This window comes from Somniosus microcephalus, chromosome 6 (genome assembly GCF_052327205.1).
Source record: "Somniosus microcephalus isolate GS21.2 chromosome 6, FLI_Smic_1.0, whole genome shotgun sequence".
NCBI classification, from domain to species: domain Eukaryota; kingdom Metazoa; phylum Chordata; class Chondrichthyes; order Squaliformes; family Somniosidae; genus Somniosus; species Somniosus microcephalus.
In genome coordinates this window covers 247,371,022-247,392,444 of record NC_140992.1, presented here as the reverse complement: position 1 = coordinate 247,392,444, position 21,423 = coordinate 247,371,022, and the positions used below count along the sequence as shown (strand labels likewise).

The window sequence follows — 21,423 nt, the reverse complement described above, 5'->3', positions numbered from 1 at the left end:
GCTGGGAAATTTGCATTTCTTGAAGTACACTACAGAAGTCTATCGTACCTTTTTCAAAAAGGTTTTAGATGCCATTGTTGTATAAGAAAGGAAGACTTGTATCTATCTTGCATCTTATAACTCTCGCAGTTGTCTCTGAGTGCTTTACATGATTACAATTATGAATTGCAGTGACTGTGGTTGTGTAGGAAAATGTGGTAACCATTTTACACAGCACGATTACACAATAAGTTCATTGGTTCTTGGTGATGTTGGTTGAGGGAGAAGTGTTAGCCAGGACACTTCGAATAGCAGCATGAGTCACTGTATTTAAAATTCATTGAGATGTTTTGATAAGGTGCTATATAAATGCAACTGCTATTAATAAATAATAGCGCTTTGGGAGTCGGCTTAAATCTGTCATGTAATCTTGGGTTTCAGAATGTGTAAATTGCTCAAGCTTTATGATCGTGGTTTATTACAGCACCTGAACCCTCTTTATTAGATTACAGCCTTGTAGCTTATTCACAGGTATCAATTATCTTCTGTTGTTATTTGTGGAAAAACATGTTTGTTATATGAGAAAGTTTAGTACCCAAAATTTACTGTCCTCTGTTTTGATGAGAAGACTAGATTTGCATTTTTCCTAAACAATAATGACAGTTAAGGGAAATCTTAATCTTTCAAACTTAACCTCATTAAGTTTAAGTATTTGAATGAGGCAGTTACAAAACATTAATTGCTGAATGTAGAAAATGATATTTCACTTGCATTATCAGTCATTGGCATGATGGTTAAATACTGTAATTAGCTGAATATAGGTGCCTGGACCTTTGGTGCTAAGACCACCTTATATTAACACTGATCTGAAGCTGCAAATTCTACTTTCAGTGCTTAACTGGGGCAGTGTGTTTCCAGTTTGCAGTTGTGAGTGCAATATGTATCCACAGTTGTAGAGCCCGAGAAAGAGTGTGAACATTTGGAATTTAACAGTATGGGTCATAGGTTTCATTTTGACATGTGTCAGCTGTCAAGGTATAGTGTCACTTTCATAACTGAAATTTCATGTCATCTGATTAATGGCTTTAATTAAGAAAAGAACCCAAGCATGTGAGGAGTGCAATGGCTGAAAGTTCTTGTTTTGCAGCCTCGGTTTTCTTGCTGCACAGCTCATCCTTCTAAATTTACACTCAATTTTCATCTCTTTCAGGTGGAAGAGACCAAGTTGCAGTTAGAAGGGGTGCAAGCTGAACTGAAGACCGTGAAAACCAAATATAATCTTGCAATGAATGAGGTATGAACAACAAATTGGCACTTGGAAAATCAGAATATACATATGATGTGTGGTTATACGTTATCATTTATAATCATCATGGGTGAATTTAGCTTTTTTTGCTGCAGTAGAGCTGGAAATAATTGGGTATTTGATGAAACAAAGGTTTTTCATGTATTCTGATAACGATTAATGCTGTGAGCTCCTCATTGTCTTGTCCAGCTGTCTGGTCTGATCTGTCTCCTAGACAGTCATTGCAGTATGAGTCAGTTTTAATGTCTGGTAAGCATTGTAAATTTCTAAAGATGCCATTTTGAAATTATGCAGCCTGTACACTATAATACACGATAGTACTGTGAGCAGGTGTGAACACATAGTCAAAGAGAGCCACCAACTGGGTGTTAGGTGGTACTACAACAGAGTGTTGACTACTTTTTTTAAAATTTAACAGTGGGCATTTGATTCAGTATGCCGGTTCAGATACAGTTTTTCAGATTTATGATTAAAAGATAGAATGTAACAACAAATGTCTCGGGTTGTGTCACTGCTCAAGTTGCTGATTGCGGTGAAGGTGTGTCCCACTTTGGGAGTTAACTGATAGAAATTAGGCTTACAGATATAGCAATGAACATGTAAATAGTTAGTTTACACAACAGTATTTCAGCTGTGATCTTTCTGTTTAATCACCTTAACTAAATAGTAATTCATTGATTGTAAAGCACTCAATGGGACGTCCTGAAGATGTGTTACGGCGCTGTATTCATTCAAGTTATTTTTCTTAAAGGATAATTCTATAGAGATGACTGTTTTCAGTGATTTTAGTATTCATGTTGTATAAAATCCTCCCTTTATTCAAGATTTCAAGTGGTATGATGTACTAGCACATTATACTACCACTTTCACAAATGGGCAAAATCCATACTGCAACCGATGATGCACTGTTAGCACGCTGAAACTGTTCACATCTTCTCAAACCACCAGTTCTTGATTTCCATAAATCCTGAATTTGCTAATAAATAATTTCACCATTAAGGTTAGGTGAATGCATTCCAAAGTGCAAAGTATTTTTTTGTTATTTGTATATTTCAAAATGTAACCTGTTTAGATCAGTGTGCTATCTTGGAGAAATGAAGGGGGGCGGGGGGAAGAAATATATTTTGTTTTTCCTGATATGTTTGATTTCTTTTGCAACCCACTTACAATTTTGCAGAGGATTGTTTTTTGCTGAAGGTACAAGCATGCTTTTAGTACAAATACTGTGATTAAAAGATGGATGACCAAAGAGCATCATTAGTTATTGTATCGGCAATTTTCCGGATATATAGGAGTCCAAAAACATCACATCGCCAGCTAGTTTTGATACTATGCTCATTCACATCTGAAACCGATCCATATAGGAGATAGTGAAAATGCAACATACAAGAATCTGAAGACTGTTCAAAGTGAACTGGAAAAGGGCTCATCTTGCAGATTTTAGTCCAAAGTTCTACCTTGTATAATTGTTTATTTACTCTTGATAGGCTCCCAGATTAAATGCACTGTTGATGCCTATAGGGGAATGCTTCTAAAGGAAGCACTTTCTTCCAAATAACTTCCCCCTTTGTATCGAAGAAAATAATAAATTTACCTTACATTTATTGGCCTCTGTATTATGAAAATGTCAATTTTTTTCTGCCGGCAGGAAGGTCCTTCAGCAAGGTTTCCCTCTCTCCGAAGCATCTTCATGTATCAATTATGCATCCCAGAGCAGCTCCATTGCAAACGGTAAGCTGGAAAGGGTAAAGAGAGGCTTCAAACCACTTTGAAGCCATTCAAGCTTGAGAAACCATGCTGCAGGCTGAACAATTTGCATTCCCAGCCTGTAGCATGGTTTCCTGGGTTCAGGTAGGTCTGGAAATGGCTCTCACGCTGGTTTGCAGTTGTGTCCCACGCTGTCTGCAATGGAGCTTTTCTGCGACATCTCTCATAATTAATGTTGCTGAAGCATACTAGCAGGAAGGGAGACTCTACTCAACATCTCCATGGCAGGAAAATTGGCATTTTCAGAAAAACATCAAATAAATCAAATTTCCAACCACCACCACCAAAAACAGATTGCCTGGTCATTCATTCATTTGTTGTTTGAGGGATCTTAATGTGTGCAATTTGGCTGACAGAAAGTACAGTACAACTGTACATATTGATGGTTTAAAAAAAAGTCACTGGTTGTGCCTCTTTAAAGTGTCTTTGGACATTTTTTCTACGTTAAAGGTGCTTTGTAAGTGTTACTTGTTGTAGTTTGTGACTTATCAGGTGGTTGATTTGTAAATGGTGAATACAGCAACATTCTTTATAAGATTCTCTAATACACCAAAATCTTTGTTCTGACTCTCATAGCTGATGGCTCTTGCTCATACATAGAAGATAGGAGCAGGAGCAGGCCATTCGGCCCTTCGAGCCTGCTCTGCCATTCAATGAGATCATGGCTGATCATCCAAATTCAGTACCCTGTCCCTGCCTTCTCCCCATACCCCTTGATCCCTTTAGCCTTAAGAAATATATCCAACTCTTGTTTATACTGGAATTGTTTATAGCACCCTCTGTATGACATGCTCAACTACATAAATATCACAACTCCAAAATTCCTTGAGATACAATCGCAAAAGTGCCCTCCAGCGCTGACTCCACCAGAGTGGGTGGGCTCAGTGAGAAGGCACTTCTTTACAAGGTGTCAACCTTGGCTCAGTGGTAACACTTTTGTCTGAGTCTGAAGGTCATGGGTTCAAGTCCAAGCCAGAGACTTGAGCACATAACCTAGTCTGATACTTCAGTGCAGTATTAAAGGAGTGCTACACTGTCAGAGGTGCCGTCCTTTGGATGAGACGTTAAACCGAGGTCTCGTGATCGTAAAAGATCCCGTTGAAGAAGAGCAGAGGCGTTTTCCCAGGTGTCCTGGTCAATATTTATTCTTCAACCTACTTCAGTACAAAACAGATTATCTGGTCATTATCTCATTGCTGTTTGTGGGACCTTGCGATGTGCAAATTGGCTACTGCATTTCCCCTCATTGTAACCGTGACTACACTACAAAAGTAGTTAATTGGCTGTGAAGAGCATTGGGATATCCTGAAAGGCTATATGAATGTAAGTTTTTTATTTATGGAAGAGGTGGGCAGGAGTGCCACCTCAGATGCATCTCTTGACACCAGCCTGCCTCTGATTTCTATAAATTCCAGTGACCCCCTCCCCCATAGCACAGACCAATGAGAAGAAGGCTGTTCTTTTTTTAAAAAAAATTAAAAGGCCTCCTGGTGTTCGGGGGTCCAAGCCCACATTTGTTCTTGTGGAGTCGCACCTCGCTTGGTGTAGTGGACCCCACTGATACATTGGGTCCCAGCCCAGCTTAAAGAGTGGGAACTTCTGGCATAGGGAGTCTCTACCCCCGGCCATCATTTACTTTTATGGGGCAGATGGAGATTCCGTAACTTACAAGGCATCCAACAAACTCCTGGAAATGGTGGGTGGTGGGAAAACGAGGGATTTCAAGGCCAGCATATTTTATGGCTCCAAAAGATAGCTTTATAAAATTATCTATATATTAGATTACATTAATATGTTAATGTTGGGTCCCTGTGGATGTTTGCGCTATGTATATGAGTATTTATTTAGATTATTACGTGTTTAAGTCGTCTGAGTTTCACAGTAGATTACCAAAACAAAGTGAAAAGTAGCAATGGCACATAGCAGTCATTTTGGGGTTCACGGTTATAGCTAAACTTACCAAGTTATAGCCTAGACTTTCTGATTGGGGCGCACCTACAGTGGGGCAGAACTTCTATTCGTCAAGAAGATGCCTTAAAGACCCCAGATGAATTTCCCGCCCTGGGGTCATTAACGTAGTGGATGTGGGCTCTTTCACCTTTGCCAGGGAGCCCCGCCAAATTCAGAACAGAAAATACTTACAGCAGGTCTCTGAGGCCAACCTCAGGGTTGCATCCAACAGCCTGCCACACCATAGTGCCTGAAAACCATAGAGCCCTCCACACCATGCACAACCGGCAGTCTAAGAGACCAGCCACACCATGCACTCTGGCAGTTTCTGGGACCTGCCACACCATTAGCGCTGGTAGTTTCTGGGGCCTGCCACACCTTGAGCACTGGGCAATCTCAGAGGCCTGACCTGCCACACCATGTGTGCTGGCAGTTTCTGGGGCCTGCCACACCTTGAGCACTGGGCAACCTCAGAGGCCTGACCTGCCACACCATGTGTGCTGGTAGTTTCTGGGGCCTGCCACACCTTGAGCACTGGGCAATCTCAGAGGCCTGACCTGCCACACCATGTGTGCTGGTAGTTTCTGGGGCCTGCCACACCTTGAGCACTGGGCAATCTCAGAGGCCTGACCTGCCACACCATGTGCTGGCAGTTTCAGGCCTGTCTCAGAGATGTTAGTAAAATAGAAAAAAAATTCCCATTTTTTTTCTGGAACCTGTGCATTGCAACACTTAGACTGCCACAGACTGCCCTGCTATCTCTATTAGTTTCTTTGCCCTCACACAGATCTGTAAATGTTGAAGACCTGGGCCTTGCGTCCAGTGTTCCATTGATGCAAATGCAGGGAAATACATTGGAGGCTGTATTTCCATCATTTGTATGTTGTTTAGTGCATCTGTCTATATATGGGAAGTTGCATTCTATGCTGTTGTGCTTGGCCATAGGGGGGAAAAGGGCAGGACTTGCATTTATATAGCACCTTTCACGACCACCGGACGTCTCAAAGCGCTTTACAGTCAATGAAGTATTTTTTGAAGTGGAGTCACTGTTGTAATGTGGGAAACACGGCAGCCAATTTGCGTACAGCAAGGTCCCACAAACAGCAATGTGATAATGACCAGATAATCTGTTTTTGTTATGTTGGTTGAGGGATAAATATTGGCCAGGACACCGGGGATAACTCCCCTGCTCTTCTTCGAAATAGTGCCATGGGATCTTTTAAGTCCACCTAAGAGAGCAGACGGGGCCTCGGTTTAACATCTCATCCGAAAGATGGCACCTCTGACAGTGCAGCACTCCCTCAACACGGCACTGGAGTGTCAGCTTAGCTTTATGTGCTCAAGTCCCTGGAGTGGGACTTGAACCCACAACCTTCTGACTCAGAGGCGAGTGTGCTACCCACTGAGCCACAGCTGACACTGGAAGGGGAGGTAAGGATGCAATTTTCTGCCCATTTGTCTGAGATCCACTGAAAAAACAATAAGAGGGGCTCAGAATATCTAGCCTCGAAATTTCAGTCATGGGGTGACATTTCTGAGATCCTATTAAGTTAAAGAATTATTTTGCTGAATGAATATTAATAATGAATATTAGATTTTTGTCCCTAATTTCAGCAGTCTTGCAGGTAATTAATCAAACATTTTACTTCTAAATATGTTGTCTTCTGCTACCAGGTGAACTGTGCCCGAGAGCTGCTGACCTATGATATAATTTAAACATATTGCTGTGAAAAGTCTGGCCTATATTGATAGTGATAACAGATCAGGGGCAACATTAATACAGGAGACAAGATAATTAAAGTAAAATAAAAGTCTCTTTTGCATCAGCAGCTCTTTTGTTGATGTTTAAAACGTTGCCTTTTAATAAAGCAATTTTAGTGTTAATGTGCGTTGTGAATCACCTATATCAACACTTTGATGATGTTCCTCACAATGATTTGCTCAATTTATCACATTTCAGTCAACAGTCCAATGGAATAATAAAATTAAAATGTACTGCAAATGCTGGAATTCTGGTGGAACATTTCATTAGATTAAAAAGGAAATAATATGTTGTTTACCTTTTAAAAGTGAAGATCAAACATTGTCTTTGGAAGATGTATAAAAATATGTTAACTTATCTTTGTTAAAGAAAGAGCCCTCAATTAGATTAGCATTACTCCCTCAATCAGATTAACCAATATTTCTTCTAGTTGCTGTTTGAAGGATCTTGCTGTGACAAATTTAAAGAAAGAACTTGCATTTATCTAAGGCCTTTCATGTCTTTATAGCCAATGAATGGCATTTGAAGTACAGTCAATGTTATTTTGTAGGCAAGTGCAGCAACCAGCTTGCGCACAGCAAGGTTCAACAAAGGGTAATTGGATAACTATCTCCCCATAGTTTCTTTCCATATTCCCGGGTGCAATCCATCTGGACTCAGAGTCTTGTCCTCCTTAAGTTTGGTTAGTTTGTCTAGTATCTCCTTTCTTTCTATCTTAATTGATGTAATATCCCACTTGACTTCTTCTACTGTTGTCATTTCCTCTTTGTTAGCCTCTTTGTTCGGTGTGCTGGGAGCTGCAGTTGATCACATAACGGCATGTGTGGGCTGTTTGGTTCTGGTGTCAGCTGATCTCCCTAAAATTCCTCCTTTCATCTTGTATTTTTTCAACAATGAAATATTGTGTTTGTGATGCTTCAAAATGAATTATTATTTATTTAACCCTATTATTACTTTCAACTTGAGACTCTTCACTTGGATGCCTAGTCCCTGCATGAGTTCCCATGAAATTTTGCATTGTAAGAGCTCCTTTTTCATTACCCCTTTATTTTAAACTTTTCCTGTTCTGCTGAAGTTTTGGAAACGCTTCTGGGAAAAATCACGCTTTGGCCCAAAGCCTCTAGCTTTCCCATTGGAATGGTAGCGTACCACTCCAGAATTCCGCCGGGCGGTCAGGATGGGTGTCTTTGGTGCCTGTATAGGCACAGGCAACTTTCATCAATTACTAAAATCACTGCAGCCCTAGGATTTGGGATGGTGTCCACATCCTGAAGAGTTGATGGCTGGGAGCCCTGCCAAGGCATTAAGCCAATGGAAATAAAAATCAAGAGAGATGTAAAACGGGCTGCAAAACTCGCTATCACTCATTTTACAGTATTGCACAAAGTCAAGATCTACCCCTGTGAGCTTTTGAAAGGCCATCCCGCCTGCAGGTCGACCGGAGGCATCTGTCCTGCTGAGTTTTCATCAGCGGAAAATGGTGTGGCATATTTCCTCACCCCTTTTACATATAGTAATGCAGCTCCTGTCTGCTTGGGACAGGACCTTCATATGTCTGTGCCAGTTATGACTGGAAGATAAAACGGGGCCTAAAACTCGTGAGTCCGCCAGATTTCTCAACCTCTCCTATCCAGCTAGCACCCTAAATCAGATTCTAAGAAGGTGTAAATTGGCATCATCAAGTCTAATATGACAAAAGCATGGGTAAGGCTTTTAGCGGCAGAGGGTAGAAGTACTTTTGAAGGCAGACAATGCTGTGGAGGTGCAGATAAGCAGTTTTGCTAATGGATAGGATATGGGGTAGACGCAAGATTGGACAGAGGGTATAATTGTTTTAATTCTTTATTCATTCTCGGGATGTGGACGTCACTGGCAAGGCCAGCATTTATTGCCCGTCCCTGGTTGCCCTTGAGAAGGTGGTGGTGAGCCCTCCCCTTGAACCGCTGCAGTCCGTGTGGAAATTACAACTTGGAGTTTCCATTTTATATATGGTTCTTGGACTTTGTAATGGAAATACAAAAATAAAGACAAAATGTATGACATTAAAAGGGGGACTGAATCACATCCACTTTGGTCCAATTATCTCCCATTGTCTAACTTCACTTTGCTTGAAGACTACACTTGATCTTGACTACCCATGTGCCATGCGATGCGAGATTCACTTAGTGTATGTATAAAATGTTTATATGCTGACATCTGTTTTCTCCATGAGCTTGGATGTATTGCAAGAGCAAAGCAACTTTATTCTATAAGGGAAAAAATTAAACTTTTCAGCAGACTGTTTGCCTCCTCCACTATTTCACCGCTTTCATTTTTAAGAAGTCGCATTGGTTCTTTAATAGCTTGTGTTAATTGGCTGCTGTGGTCGCTAGATCCTGTAGTCGCAATCTGTTAGGATTCATGGAATGAATGATTATCATGGCAAATGGACTGAGCAAGAACCTAGGCTGAGACATTCAAGGTAGTAGCATGCATACGGGATGTGAGACAATTGACGAATGCTACCAAATTACATTACTTTTGGGACAAGGAACAAGATGCCAGGACATTTGCTTGAATATTGGGCCAGGGAATACCCATTTGTTTTTCTGTGTTTCGGTTAGCAGCTCTGTTATTCATCTGGCAACACACTTACCTTGGCTGACCTGTGAGGTCATTAAACTTGTTTCAATGGTGTAATGGGGCTTTGGGGTTATGGAAGTGCCACTCACAGCCTCCTTTTTTTCCACATGAATCATGTTGCTGCATGTGATACTTCTTACCAGCTACGCCAATAATTGCTTCCGAACTCGTAAGTTGTGACAGAAGCACTTCAACATCAGTCGCTGAAAAGTTAGGTGCTCACTTTTTTTCCTTCTCTTGCAGCTGCCATTAGATTCCTTCTTGTGAAAACCTGCTCACCTAATTAAATGGATGCAACCCCTTATATAAGAAAGTTGTGCTGTTACTCCAACCCCTTCTGTAATTCTTCCCCCCGCCATCCCACAATGTATCTGGCCTACTACTGGCAGGAATCCCGCCCCTCTTGCCCACCAGCATTATGGAAGTTAGCTGACCCTGGGACTTCTGACAGGGTCAGCAACCGAGGATGGGCATAGGTTTCACACTTCCATCGCCACATTGGTGACCGAGGTATCCAATCTGAGACCATCCTGGCCTGTACAGCCTAATACAAACATTGAGTGCATTTGCCAACTGACTGATTGCGATGAGCCAATCTACATTTATTTTCCAACCTTCCCCATTCACATTAAGTAAATCTTGTAAAACACTTTTTTCTTCCTTCAGTTTTTAATTTCCTATCTAAAAATGAGCTGTGGACTTTGTTACTTAGTAGGCCTGCGTCAACTCATTCAGCTTGCTCCATGCACAAACCAAAGGTCACATACCTTGTTCCTCATGTTCCTTACATTGTGTAAAACATTTCAGTTAAACATTATTATAATGATTCCCAATTCTAATTCCTCATAGTCTTGGCTGAAAATAATTGATCAGTTTTAGTCATATCACGTGAGAGATTTGGCTTGATTTTATAGTATCGAAATATTTTCCATGGGATGTTAAACTTAACCTATTGTTACAGATTATTGATGGAATATGTAGCTCTTGTACTGAAGCATGATTGTGGATATAACAAGGAAGAGAGTGAGATCCTTCAATTGTCTACCAAATGTACAAAACTGCATCCTGTTGAATATTCTGTATAGGTAAATCATTTATGAATTTTCTTTTGTTGATTTTATTTGGGGTTTTTTCTATTGGGGAAGCAGGAACTCTTATTAGACAGTATACACCTCTACTTATTGCTGCTATTGAAACATAACAAGCTAATCAAAGCAGTGTGAGGATGGGATATTTCTTTCTACCTATCAATCTGTTCCTTGAATCAACAGTACTCTTTGAATACATTTTGTAAATTATCTTTTCAACTTGGCATTTGTTACTTCAGCCTTCAGATGATTAGTCAATTTCAAAACATAAAGGATGAAAATATATAGATTTAAAAAAAGATAATTATATTTTCTCCTTAAAAAATATCCCAGTCTAAAAATACCTTTATTCCCTTTATTCATATAATTAAATACCCAGTATTTTGAAATAAGATTTCACCCTTCTTAAAATTAGAGCTAGGCCAGTTAGGACTGAAATCAGGATGCATTTTTTCCACACAAAAGGTAGTGGAAATCTGTAACTCTCTTCTCCCAAAAGGCTCTGGATGCTGGGACAATTGGAGCTTTCAATGTATGAATGTTGAGTGATTTTACATACTCTTCAGTTGTGGTCCATGCTTTCAATTCACGGATAAGATTTTGGTCTAACACTAAGATATAGGGGTATAAATTTGTCTTGGCCTGTTTTGGGACCCAGGCTGGGCGCTGGGCGATTAGCGTCTGCCCGAAGCAAGAGATCCGAAGATTAATAGAAATTGGTCCTCGTTCCAAGACTGTCCAATTTTTAAATCAAATTTTTATGTGTTTTAAACTGGCTGCCTCATCTGCAGATTGCTAACATTAAAAATCAAATGGGCATTTGGACACTGGTGAGTAACAAGTGTACATCTCAAGATTCAAGATTATTTTATTGCCATATGTAACTGGTACAATGGAATGCTTACTCCCCACTCACTCCCACAATATAAGTATAAATATAAAAAGCAAAAGTAAAAACAAGTATAAATATAGAAACAATAAGCAAATAAACAAATAAGTATAGCAATGACAGTCCAAGTTGCAGGATATGATGAATAGTGCAAAAAGCCTCTATTACCACTGGAAGTAATAGTAATGTAATATGATAAGTATATGGTAGTATAAGTATAATATAAATAAGTATAAGTTAAAATGCAGTGTGCAATGTACAAATGAGTTATAAGTTATATAAGTTATAAGTTAAGGTTGAGGTACAAGAGTCCTATGTGCACACAGTCCAGTGATCAAGAATGTTCTTGTGCGCTCACGGTTCATGTGATATGCAGTTCCAGGGTGGGAGGGAGAATGTGACTATGGTATGTGGGGCAGTGCGGTTAGCAGTTCAGTAGGCGCACTGCCTGTGGGTACAGGAAACTTTGTTATATCCGGCACCGGACCAAGCTGTTGCCGATCTATCAAAACTGCCGGACATACAAAGTTAATGTTGAAGCATACGGAGGTTTTCATCTCCGTATCTGACAACAAACACTGTTGCTTAGCAACAGCTTGTAAACAGTTGGCCCGTACCTTGGAAGTGTCTCTGTAGCTTAGCAACAGCTTCAGAGAGACTTTCCAGAGCCCGACTGTTGAAAACAAAGCCATGAGAAGAAAAAAAAAACCTAACAAAACGGCTCCTGATTTCTGCCAGTAGATCGAGGTTTCTGGACATACAACCTCTGGATAAACCAAAGTTTCCTGTAGAAACTGTTCTTGAACCTGCTGGTCCTGGTTCGGATGCTGTGGTACCAACGACCGGACCACAGGAGGGAGAACAGTTCGTGCCCAGGGTGATTGGGGTCCTGGATGATGGAGCGGGCATTGTTCCGACACCTAGTCTGGAAGATCTCCTCGATGGACGGAAGTGCACACCCGATGATCTTTTCTGCCGTCCTCACAACCCTCTGGATGACTTTCTTGTCCTGTGCAGTGGTGTTACCATACCACACATTGACACCACCCGTCAGGACGCTCTCTGCATGCACAAAGCCCTTCGTGCCTGACCAGAGTGACGTGGAACCAACAGTATAATTCCATGCAGCTGGGTCACACTACTTTGACAGAAGTAAATATGTCAAACCAGTACCAGCATTAATAGCAAGACCATTCTGACTTGGAAGAACTCAGACACACCAAGGTGATGAATATTGCTGCACTGGTTTTAAGCTAGTAAAACAAGGTAAAGTTCAGTTAATGTTAAGTTCAAACTATTTTAGTTTATCAGTTCTATTTTTTTCAGATTGTCATAGACTCTGGTCAAACTGAGTGTACAAACCATAGCTATTTGGATATTACAAATACTTTTGGGAAACGTGAATGTCATTCAGTACTAGACTCACCCCACAGCCACAGAGATGTAGCTTTTTGGAGATGTCATTGTAATTATGAAATTTAAGCTGTAAAAGATCCTTTGTGTTTGACCTGAAAGCAAATTTAGTAAACTGATAGTCCAGTCATTTTATTTTGTTATACTGTTGTTTTTATCTGAGTTTTAAAAACAAGGTTGGGTTTGAAATTCTGTCATTTGTGTTGGTTGTGCTTGATATATTGATTAAGTTAAATCTTATGCTTAAAGATAAATCTTGTGAAAATAAACTGGCTAACCAACATGTGATAAGCAAGCTTTCAGAACTGTAGCATAACAATGGGAGTACATAAGTCAGATATTTGGAAATGTCCTGATCAAGATTTAGCTCGAACCATTGCCTAATGATTCAGTATAAAATATTATTATTTTTGTAATTTTATTAACAAAGGTTATTTATTTAGATTTATATTTGAAGCCATTAATTTATCGCTTACTGTCTGCAGATAATGCTCATTTTGTAGATATATCTATTTAATATTCCAGAAGATACACTAATGAGAGACTGGTGTTCTCAATGGCTAACATTACTAATATAATCACATGACTTTATCATAATTCATTCAGTCACTACAAAGTAAATAAATTGCAGTTAATTATTAGAGTCTGGAATGAGCTTTGGATTGATTTATGAACTGAGCAGATACATTCCGCAACACATTTTTCTTAATTTGTTTTTAATGAGTCTTTCAATTAATTTTCCTGGAAACATCTTAATGATGTTCACCACGGGTGTTGATGAGAATCTGTGTGCCTGTGACATTGCGCATATTTTAAAAGATGATGATCATCTTCAGGGTTTCAGTGAACAAATAACATTTTACAAAAGTCAAGTCAGAAACCTATTCCTAATGACTTTGTATTATGTATTCACAATGGTAATAACAATTAGAATGATAATGTAAAATGTCGCCAATTCAAATTGTTGGAGGGGCTGCTAAGAGTGCTCCTTTCCAATTCAAACCTGGTCATGGGTAGGGTTTTTTTTTTGAATCTGCAGTGCCTGTAATGTATATGCTTGTCAAAGTTCAAAAATAGGGATATCCATAAGTAAAACATTTCAGTTTAGGTTACACTGCATGGCTTTGTCTGTAGTAAACAGTGAGGAGGACATAGACAGACTGATGAAATGGGCAGACACATGGCAGATGAAATTTAATGCAGAGAAGTGTGAAGTGATGCATTTTGGTAGGAAGAATGAGGAGAGGCAATATGAACTAAATGGTACAATTTTAAAGGGGGCACAGGAACAGAGCGACTGGGGCTGTACCTACACAAATCATTAAAGGTGGCAGGATAAGTTGAGAAGGCTGTTTCCTACATTACAACAGTGACTACACTCCAAAAGTACTTCATTGGCTGTAAAGCGCTTTGAGACGTCTGGTGGTCATGAAAGGCGCTATATAAATGCAAGTCTTTCTTTCTTTAAAAAAGCATATCGGATCCTTGGCTTTATTATAGAGGAATAGAGTACAAAAGCAAGGAAATTATGCTAAATCTTCATAAAGCGCTGCTTAGGCCTCAGCTGGAGTATTGTGTTCAATTCTGGGCACCACACTTTAGGAAGGCTGTCAAGACCTTAGAGAGGGTGCAAAAGAGATTTACTAGCATAGTACCAGGAATGAGGGACTTCAGTTATGTGGAGAGACTGGAGAAGCTGGGGTTGTTCTCCTTAGAGCAGAGAAGGTTAAGAGGAGATTTGATAGAGGTGTTCAAAATCCTGAATGAGTAAATAAGGAGAAACTGTTTCCAGTGGCAGAAGTGTCGGTAACCAGAGGACACAAATTTAAGGTGATTGGCAAAAGAACCAGAGGCGACATGAGGAAACTGTTTTTTACACAGCGAGTTATTGTGGTCTGGAATGCACTACCTGAAAGGGCGGTGGAAGCAGATTCAATAGTAACATTCAAAAGAGAATTGGATAAATACTTGAAGGGAACACATTTACAGGGCTATAGGGAAAGAGCAGGGTAGTGGGATTAATTGGATAACTCTTTCAAAGAGCCAGCACAGGCATGATGGGCAGAATGGCCTCCTGTCCTGTATCATTCTATGATTTCACACTTAGGAACCCAGTGGCCAGCGTTAGAAAAAGCTCATGTTCTTGTTACCCCATTCCCACTAATCCCTGTGGAGATCGAAAAATTGGACAAGACCACAGTAATTTCAGATACTCCACATAGATCGTGGAAACCTTTTTTGTTCAGATCATTTTCCTTCCTGGAGATCCAACCTGTCTTCAGCTTTTCATTTCCAGAAGCAAAGCTACCTGAACTCACCAACTTGCGGCTGGATTGACTATTCAGTGCTTGAATCGAAGGGAGCATCTCCCGCAGTCATAAAAACACTGTGCTATGCTCTCATAAGCCTGCACTTTCTGAACTTTATAGGACTTAAAACAATGGCTAAAATATCTTGGCTTGTGAAGTCCCTTACTGCCTGCAAAAGTGTACCTCTTACTGCTATATCCACTTTTCACTTATGTGGCTAGGTCATCATCTTCAGGAGATTTGAATCTGGTGCTTCATAAGCTCTGCTTGAGCTGAGATGTACCATAGACTTCAAACTTGTTTAATGAACATGGAATAAAGTTCTGTTACTAGCCTTGATGTTTGACATTAATCAGTGAATCTGCGGTTGGATCTCCAGGAAGGAAAATGATCTGAACAAAAAAGGTTTCCACGATCTGAAATTACTGTGGTCTTATCCAATTTTTCTATCTCCACAGGGATTAGTGGGAATGGGGTAACAAGCTGAATCCAAATATATATATTTTGAGTTGTGTGCCACCAGATTACAGTGTTTCTTTTCAAAGTTTCATCCAGCAGCTCTCAAATCAAACTTAAAAACATAGAAACATAGAAGATAGGAGCAGGAGTAGGCCATTCGGCCCTTCGAGCCTGCTCCGCCATTCAATGAGATCATGGCTGATCATCCAAATTCAGTACCCTGTCCCTGCCTTCTCCCCATATCCCTTGATCCCTTTAGCCTTAAGAAATATATCCAACTCCTTCTTGAATATATTTAATGAACTGGCCTCCACCGCCCTCTGTGGCAGAGAACTCCACAGGTTCACCACTCTCTGGGTGAAGAAATTCCTCCTCATGTCAGTCCTAAATGGCTTACCCCTCATCCTTAGACTATGACCCCTGGTTCTGGACTCCCCGGCCATCAGAAACATCCTTCCTGCATCTAGTCTGTCCAGGCCTGACAGAATTTTTTATAGGTTTCGATGAGATCCCCTCTCAATCTTCTAAACTCCAGTGAGTATAAGCCCAATCGACACAATCTCTCCTCATATGTCATTCCTGCCATCCCAGGTATCAGCCTGGTGAATCTTCGCTGCACTCCTTCCATGGCAAGAATGTCCTTCCTCAGATAATGTTTGCATGCCTAAGAAAAGGACATTTTCCTATGATGTTGATCTAAGGAAGAGCTTTTGCAAATCCTCTGAGTATTTGCATTCCACAGTACTAGGAGTTGTGCTCTTTTTCGAATGTCTACCACACTCCGTGCTTTGATACAGGCGGCAATACAATGTCAGTGGAATGATTAAGGGATACACTAATAGAGTAATGGATAGTACTTTTGGAATAAAAACAGAAAATGCTAGAAATGCTCAGCAGGTTAGACAGCATATGTGGAGAGAGAAACAGAGTTAATGTTCCAGGTCGATGACCCTTCGTCAGAACTGGAAAAAGTTAGAGATGCAACAGATTTTAAGCAGGGACAGGGAATGGGGGAGGGGAGGAAAAAGCAAAAGGGAAGGCCTGTGATAGGATGGAAGGCAGGCGAGATTAAAAAACAAAAAGGATGATGGTGCAAGGCAAAAGGAGATGGTAATGGGACAAGTTAAGAAACAAAAGATGAGTCTAGATGAGGTATAAATGGGAATGGCAGAATCATCAACAGCTGCCATGGGAAAAAAGGGGCAGAGGTTATGGTCTGAAATTGTTGAACTCTGTATTGAGTCCGGAAGGCTGTAAAGTGCCTAATCAAAAGATGGGGTGCTGTTCCTTGAGCTTATGTTGAGTTTCATTGGAACAGTGTAAGAGGCCGAGGACGGAGAGGTCAGAGTGGGAGTGGAGCGGAGAATTAAAGTAACAGGCGATCGGAAGCTTGGGGCCCTGGTTACAGACTGAACAGAGGTGTTCGGCAAAGCAGTCACCCAATCTGCGTTTGATCTCTCCAATGTAGAGGAGATTTGGGAAGACCAATCATGAGCAGCGAATACAATATACTAAATTGCAAGAAGTACAAGTAAATTGCTGTTTCACCTGGAAGGAGTGTTTGGGGCCTTGGACAGTGGGAAGGGAGGAGGTAAAAGGGCAGGTGTTGCATCTCCTGCGCTTGCACGGAAAGTGCCGTGGGAAGGGGAGGAGGTGTTGTTGGTGATAGAGGAGTAGACCAGGGTGTCGCGGAGGGAGCAGTCCCTTCGGAATGCTGAAAGCGGAGGGGAGAGGAACATGTGTTTGGAGGTGGGATCATGCTGGAGATGGCAGAGGATGATACGTTGAATGTGGAGGCTGGTGGGGTGGAAGGACAAGGGGAACCCTACCGTGGTTCTGGAAGGGAGGGGAAGAGGTTAGATGAGAAGTGCGAGAAATAGAACGGACACGGTCAAGAGCCATGTCAACCACAGTAGAGGGGAATCCTTGGTTGAGGAAAAAGGAAGACATGTCGAAAGCACTAGTATGGAAGGTGGCATCGTCAGAGCAGATGCGGCGGAGACGGAGAAACTGGGAGAATGGAATAGAGTACTTACAGGAAGCAGGGTGGGAAGAAGTGTAGTCCAGGTAGCTGTGGAAGTCAGTGCGCTTATAGTGGATGTTTGTCAATAGCCTATCCCCAAAAATGGAGACAGAGAATTCGAGGAAGGGAAGAGTCGGAAATGGATCATGTGAAGGTGAGGGAAGGGTGGAAATTGGAAGCAAAGTGAATGAGATTTTCTAGCTCAGTACTTTTGGAATGTGTCCCTGCAAGAAACCTCAAAGGAAAGAAGTTGAAATAATCCTCACATGCTCACCAATCGCTACGGGCCACCTTTGTTATGTTAAATTCATAAATATATAGTCCTACATTTATACATTTTTGGCATAGTGTACAGAAAGGTTGGATTAGTTGGCAATCTCATTCTGAGAGGATAGCTGTTATGGGAAATGAAAATGTTAAGCGGGCATTGTAGAGAAAATGTTAAGCGGGCATTGTAGAGTTTGGCTTTTTGAAGTCGGGTCAAAGAGACGTTGCTAGGAACCATTTCCACACCTCTGACATCTTCTACTTTCATGAGCATGAAAATGCACCAAAAAATGGAAATACAATTCACAAATTAACAGCAAAACCACATAAACCTTCCAAAATGATTATTAATTCTTGAAGATCCATCTGCTGAGGAGGCTTAAGAGAGTAGCACCCATTTTTTAGGCGCTAATCGGCTTCCTAAAGGTCAAAAATCTGGTCCTAGATGCGACCCACATTTCTGACGGGAAGTCCGCCGGACGCCATGTTGGTACAGTAGTTTGCGCGCGCGTGTGCACCAAACAACCGCTGGCTGCATGCAGACCAGGTAGATAATGGCATCAGTCAGTGTGCAGTGCTGATTTGACGCCAGTGCTGCCATTTTCAAATGCCACGCTCCTGCCAACGCCCTCTCTTAACCTCGCACAGCTGAGCACGTGTTCAACAGCACGAAGGATACCCCACCAGCTCTATTTAAAGGGATCATGAACTTTTTGGAGTTTTGCTATACTTGTCTAAAGTTTCAATAGTCTACAGGGAGTGCTCTGGCTGGTGCTGAAATACTTTTTTTGGGTGGTTTAAAGGCTTGTGCTGAAACAAGTTGCCTCCAGATTTGGGTGGCCTGGTAGGCCTTCCTCTTAGAATTGAGCATGACTGGGAGAATGAACAGAGGTCACACAGAGCAGGACAAGCTGCTAGAAGAGGGAGGAGGAGGGGGAGAAGCCCTCTCAGCAGGAGGCAATTTTCAATCAATGTCTTTAGGGAGCAATTCTCTTACCTGAACTTCAGCGAGGACCAATGCATGAGACGTCTTTTCATAGAATGACATAGAATATACAGCACAGAAACAGTCCATGTTGGCGTTTATGCTGCACTCGAGCCTCCTCCCATCCTTCGTCATCTAACTCTATCAGCACAACCCTCTATTCCTTTTTCCCTCATATGCTTATTTAGCCTCCCTTTAAATGCATCTATATTATTCGTCTCAACCACTCCCCGTGGTAGCGATTTCCACATTCACACCACTCTCTGGGTAAAGAAGTTTCTTCAGAATTCCCTGTCTGAGGAGAGGGGAGAGAGAGAGAGGGAGGGGGGGGAGAGAGGGAGGGAGAGAGAGGGGGGGAGAGAGGGAGGGAGAGAGAGGGAGGGGGGGGTAGAGAGAGGGAGGGAGGGGGGGGTAGAGAGAGGGAGGGGGGGAGAGAGGGGGGGAGAGAGGGAGGGAGAGAGGGGGAGGGAGGGGGGGAGAGAGAGGGAGGGAGGGGGGGAGAGAGAGGGAGGGAGAGGGGGGGAGAGAGAGGGAGGGAGGGGGGGAGAGAGAGGGAGGGGGGGGAGAGAGAGAGAGAGGGAAGGAGGAAGAAACCGGGCAGCCCAGACTAAAGATGGCGCTGTTCGGGCCCACATTGAAGTTCCGCCATGATCAAAGATGGCGTCACTAGGAAATTGTCATGCCGCCAGGATCAAATATGGCGCTGTGGTGTCGCTGCATTGAACTGCTGCCAGGATGAAAGATGGCCGGGCCCAGTTGCCGGGGTAACCCTCCTCCCCTCCCAATCTCCAGAGCCGGTTGCCGGGTTAACCCTTGAGAGGGGGGGGGGGGGGAATAGGGGGTGGGGGCAGAAAGAAAAAAAAGCTGTCTGCCAGCCTTCAGGGCGGGTGCGGCCAGCCTTGAAGGTGCGTGAAGAAGCCGGCGGCCATTTTCTCATGAAAAACTTTTGGTTTTTGTATATCTTCTAACTTTATATCTTCTTTCCTTAAAAAACTTTCGCCTTTTGAAAACCGAAAGTTTTTAAGGAAAGAAGATATAAAGTTAGAAGATATAAAAACTGAATTATTTATTCTCTATCTCTTCACTTACATTGCAATAGTTGCTGCAGTCACTCCAGTGCTCGCAAAGACTAAAGTAATTTTATTTATTCTGTCTTATTAAGCATCAGGCCCCGCCCACACACGCCATAGGATTGGTCAACCATCATGTGATGGGGGAGACCGAAGGGGGGGTGGTGAGGGGTGGGAGAAGCTTGCCACAAAACAATTGCCTAGGGTCCAGCATGGCTGGCAACAGACGCCTAGGCTTAGAGGCCTACCTGCAAAAACGGGGAAAGGTAGGAAAATTAATGAGATTAGATAAAAGATTTAGAAAGTAATTAACTTTTTTTTAAAACAATTTCTGAAAGTAATTAACTTTTTTTAAAAGAATTTCTGTTTTAAAAGGAACTTTTTTTTTTAAAGACGCAGAAAGCAGGAAAAAGAAATGAAAAGTTTGGAATCAAGATGGCGGCGACTCACCTCGGTTCAGAACGATAAGGCCCGCCCACACAGGCACCGATTGGTGGACCGTCAGGTCACCGAAGCGTAGGATTGGTCAATCGTCCCGTCACTCGACCGTAGGAGGGCCCGGCCGCACGCGCCAGGAACCCGCCGTATGATTGGTCGACCTCGACGTCACTCGATGCTAATGAGCGGATAATGAGCGGAATGTTGAACGTTTTTTGGATACCGCGGGCACAATTTTTGTCCGGCCGAAACGTAAATATGCTTAGGACGGTTCTGGAATCGTCAGCTTTCTTTCGATGTAACGCACGTGTAGGTACGCTCTATAACTTTCGAGTTAATTCAAGACAGACAGACAGACAGAAAGACAGACGGAATGACAGACAGAAGTATCCTTTTATATATATATATATAGATAGATACATTTAACGCCTGCGCTAAGTGTTTGTGCGCGCCCGCGAGCGCAAGCACATAATGACGTCATTTCATGGTGCAACGCCTTTTAGGGGCGCCTGAGCGGATATTGGGTGGCGCCCGGAGCCTTAACGCCTAGCGCTATTAATGACAGTTCGAAGGAGCGTTAGCGGGCCCTTCTCGGAGTCGGGGGGCGCTATTTAAAGGGGACAGCTCTAGTATAGAAGCTTCAGCCACTTGGCCTGTTCATTGCGATCATTGGTGGAGAGAGTTGGGGAGCTACTGTGGAGCAGAGTTTTTGGATTTTAGCATTAGAGTACTTGGGACCCTCAAACCTGTCCGGAGCAGTTGGAGCACTAGACCTAACAGCCTTTTGAACAACTGGCATCGGAATGGGAGATGCTTTGGAGGGCGACGGGCTCCTGGCCGAACACTATGAAGGGGCAGAAAGACGGCGGGAGAGAGGGCCGGGATTGGCCAGAAGGAGGAGGGGCAATGGAGTTTGCCCAATCCGAGGGTATGCTGCGAGGGTCTTTAGGGGTCATACCTTGACATGTCGGAGGAGCAGTGTGTGCGAAGGCTCCGAATCGGGATGGACGTTGTTACTGAGCTGTGCCACCTGCTTACTGAGGATCTGCAGCCGCGTCAACGGTGCATGACCTCTGTCGGTGGCCGCTAAACTGAC

The 21,423-nt window shown here is 42.3% G+C and overlaps 1 protein-coding gene across 1 annotated transcript in view; it reads left to right on the top strand.

The window, feature by feature from the left end:
• The window catches only part of pmfbp1 (polyamine modulated factor 1 binding protein 1), an 840,874-nt gene that overhangs the window by 390,813 nt on the left and 428,638 nt on the right, over nt 1-21,423 (top strand). Inside the window, 1 exon segment of the mRNA XM_085991731.1 lies at nt 1,190-1,273. Coding sequence (XP_085847857.1) covers nt 1,190-1,273 — 84 coding nt within the window.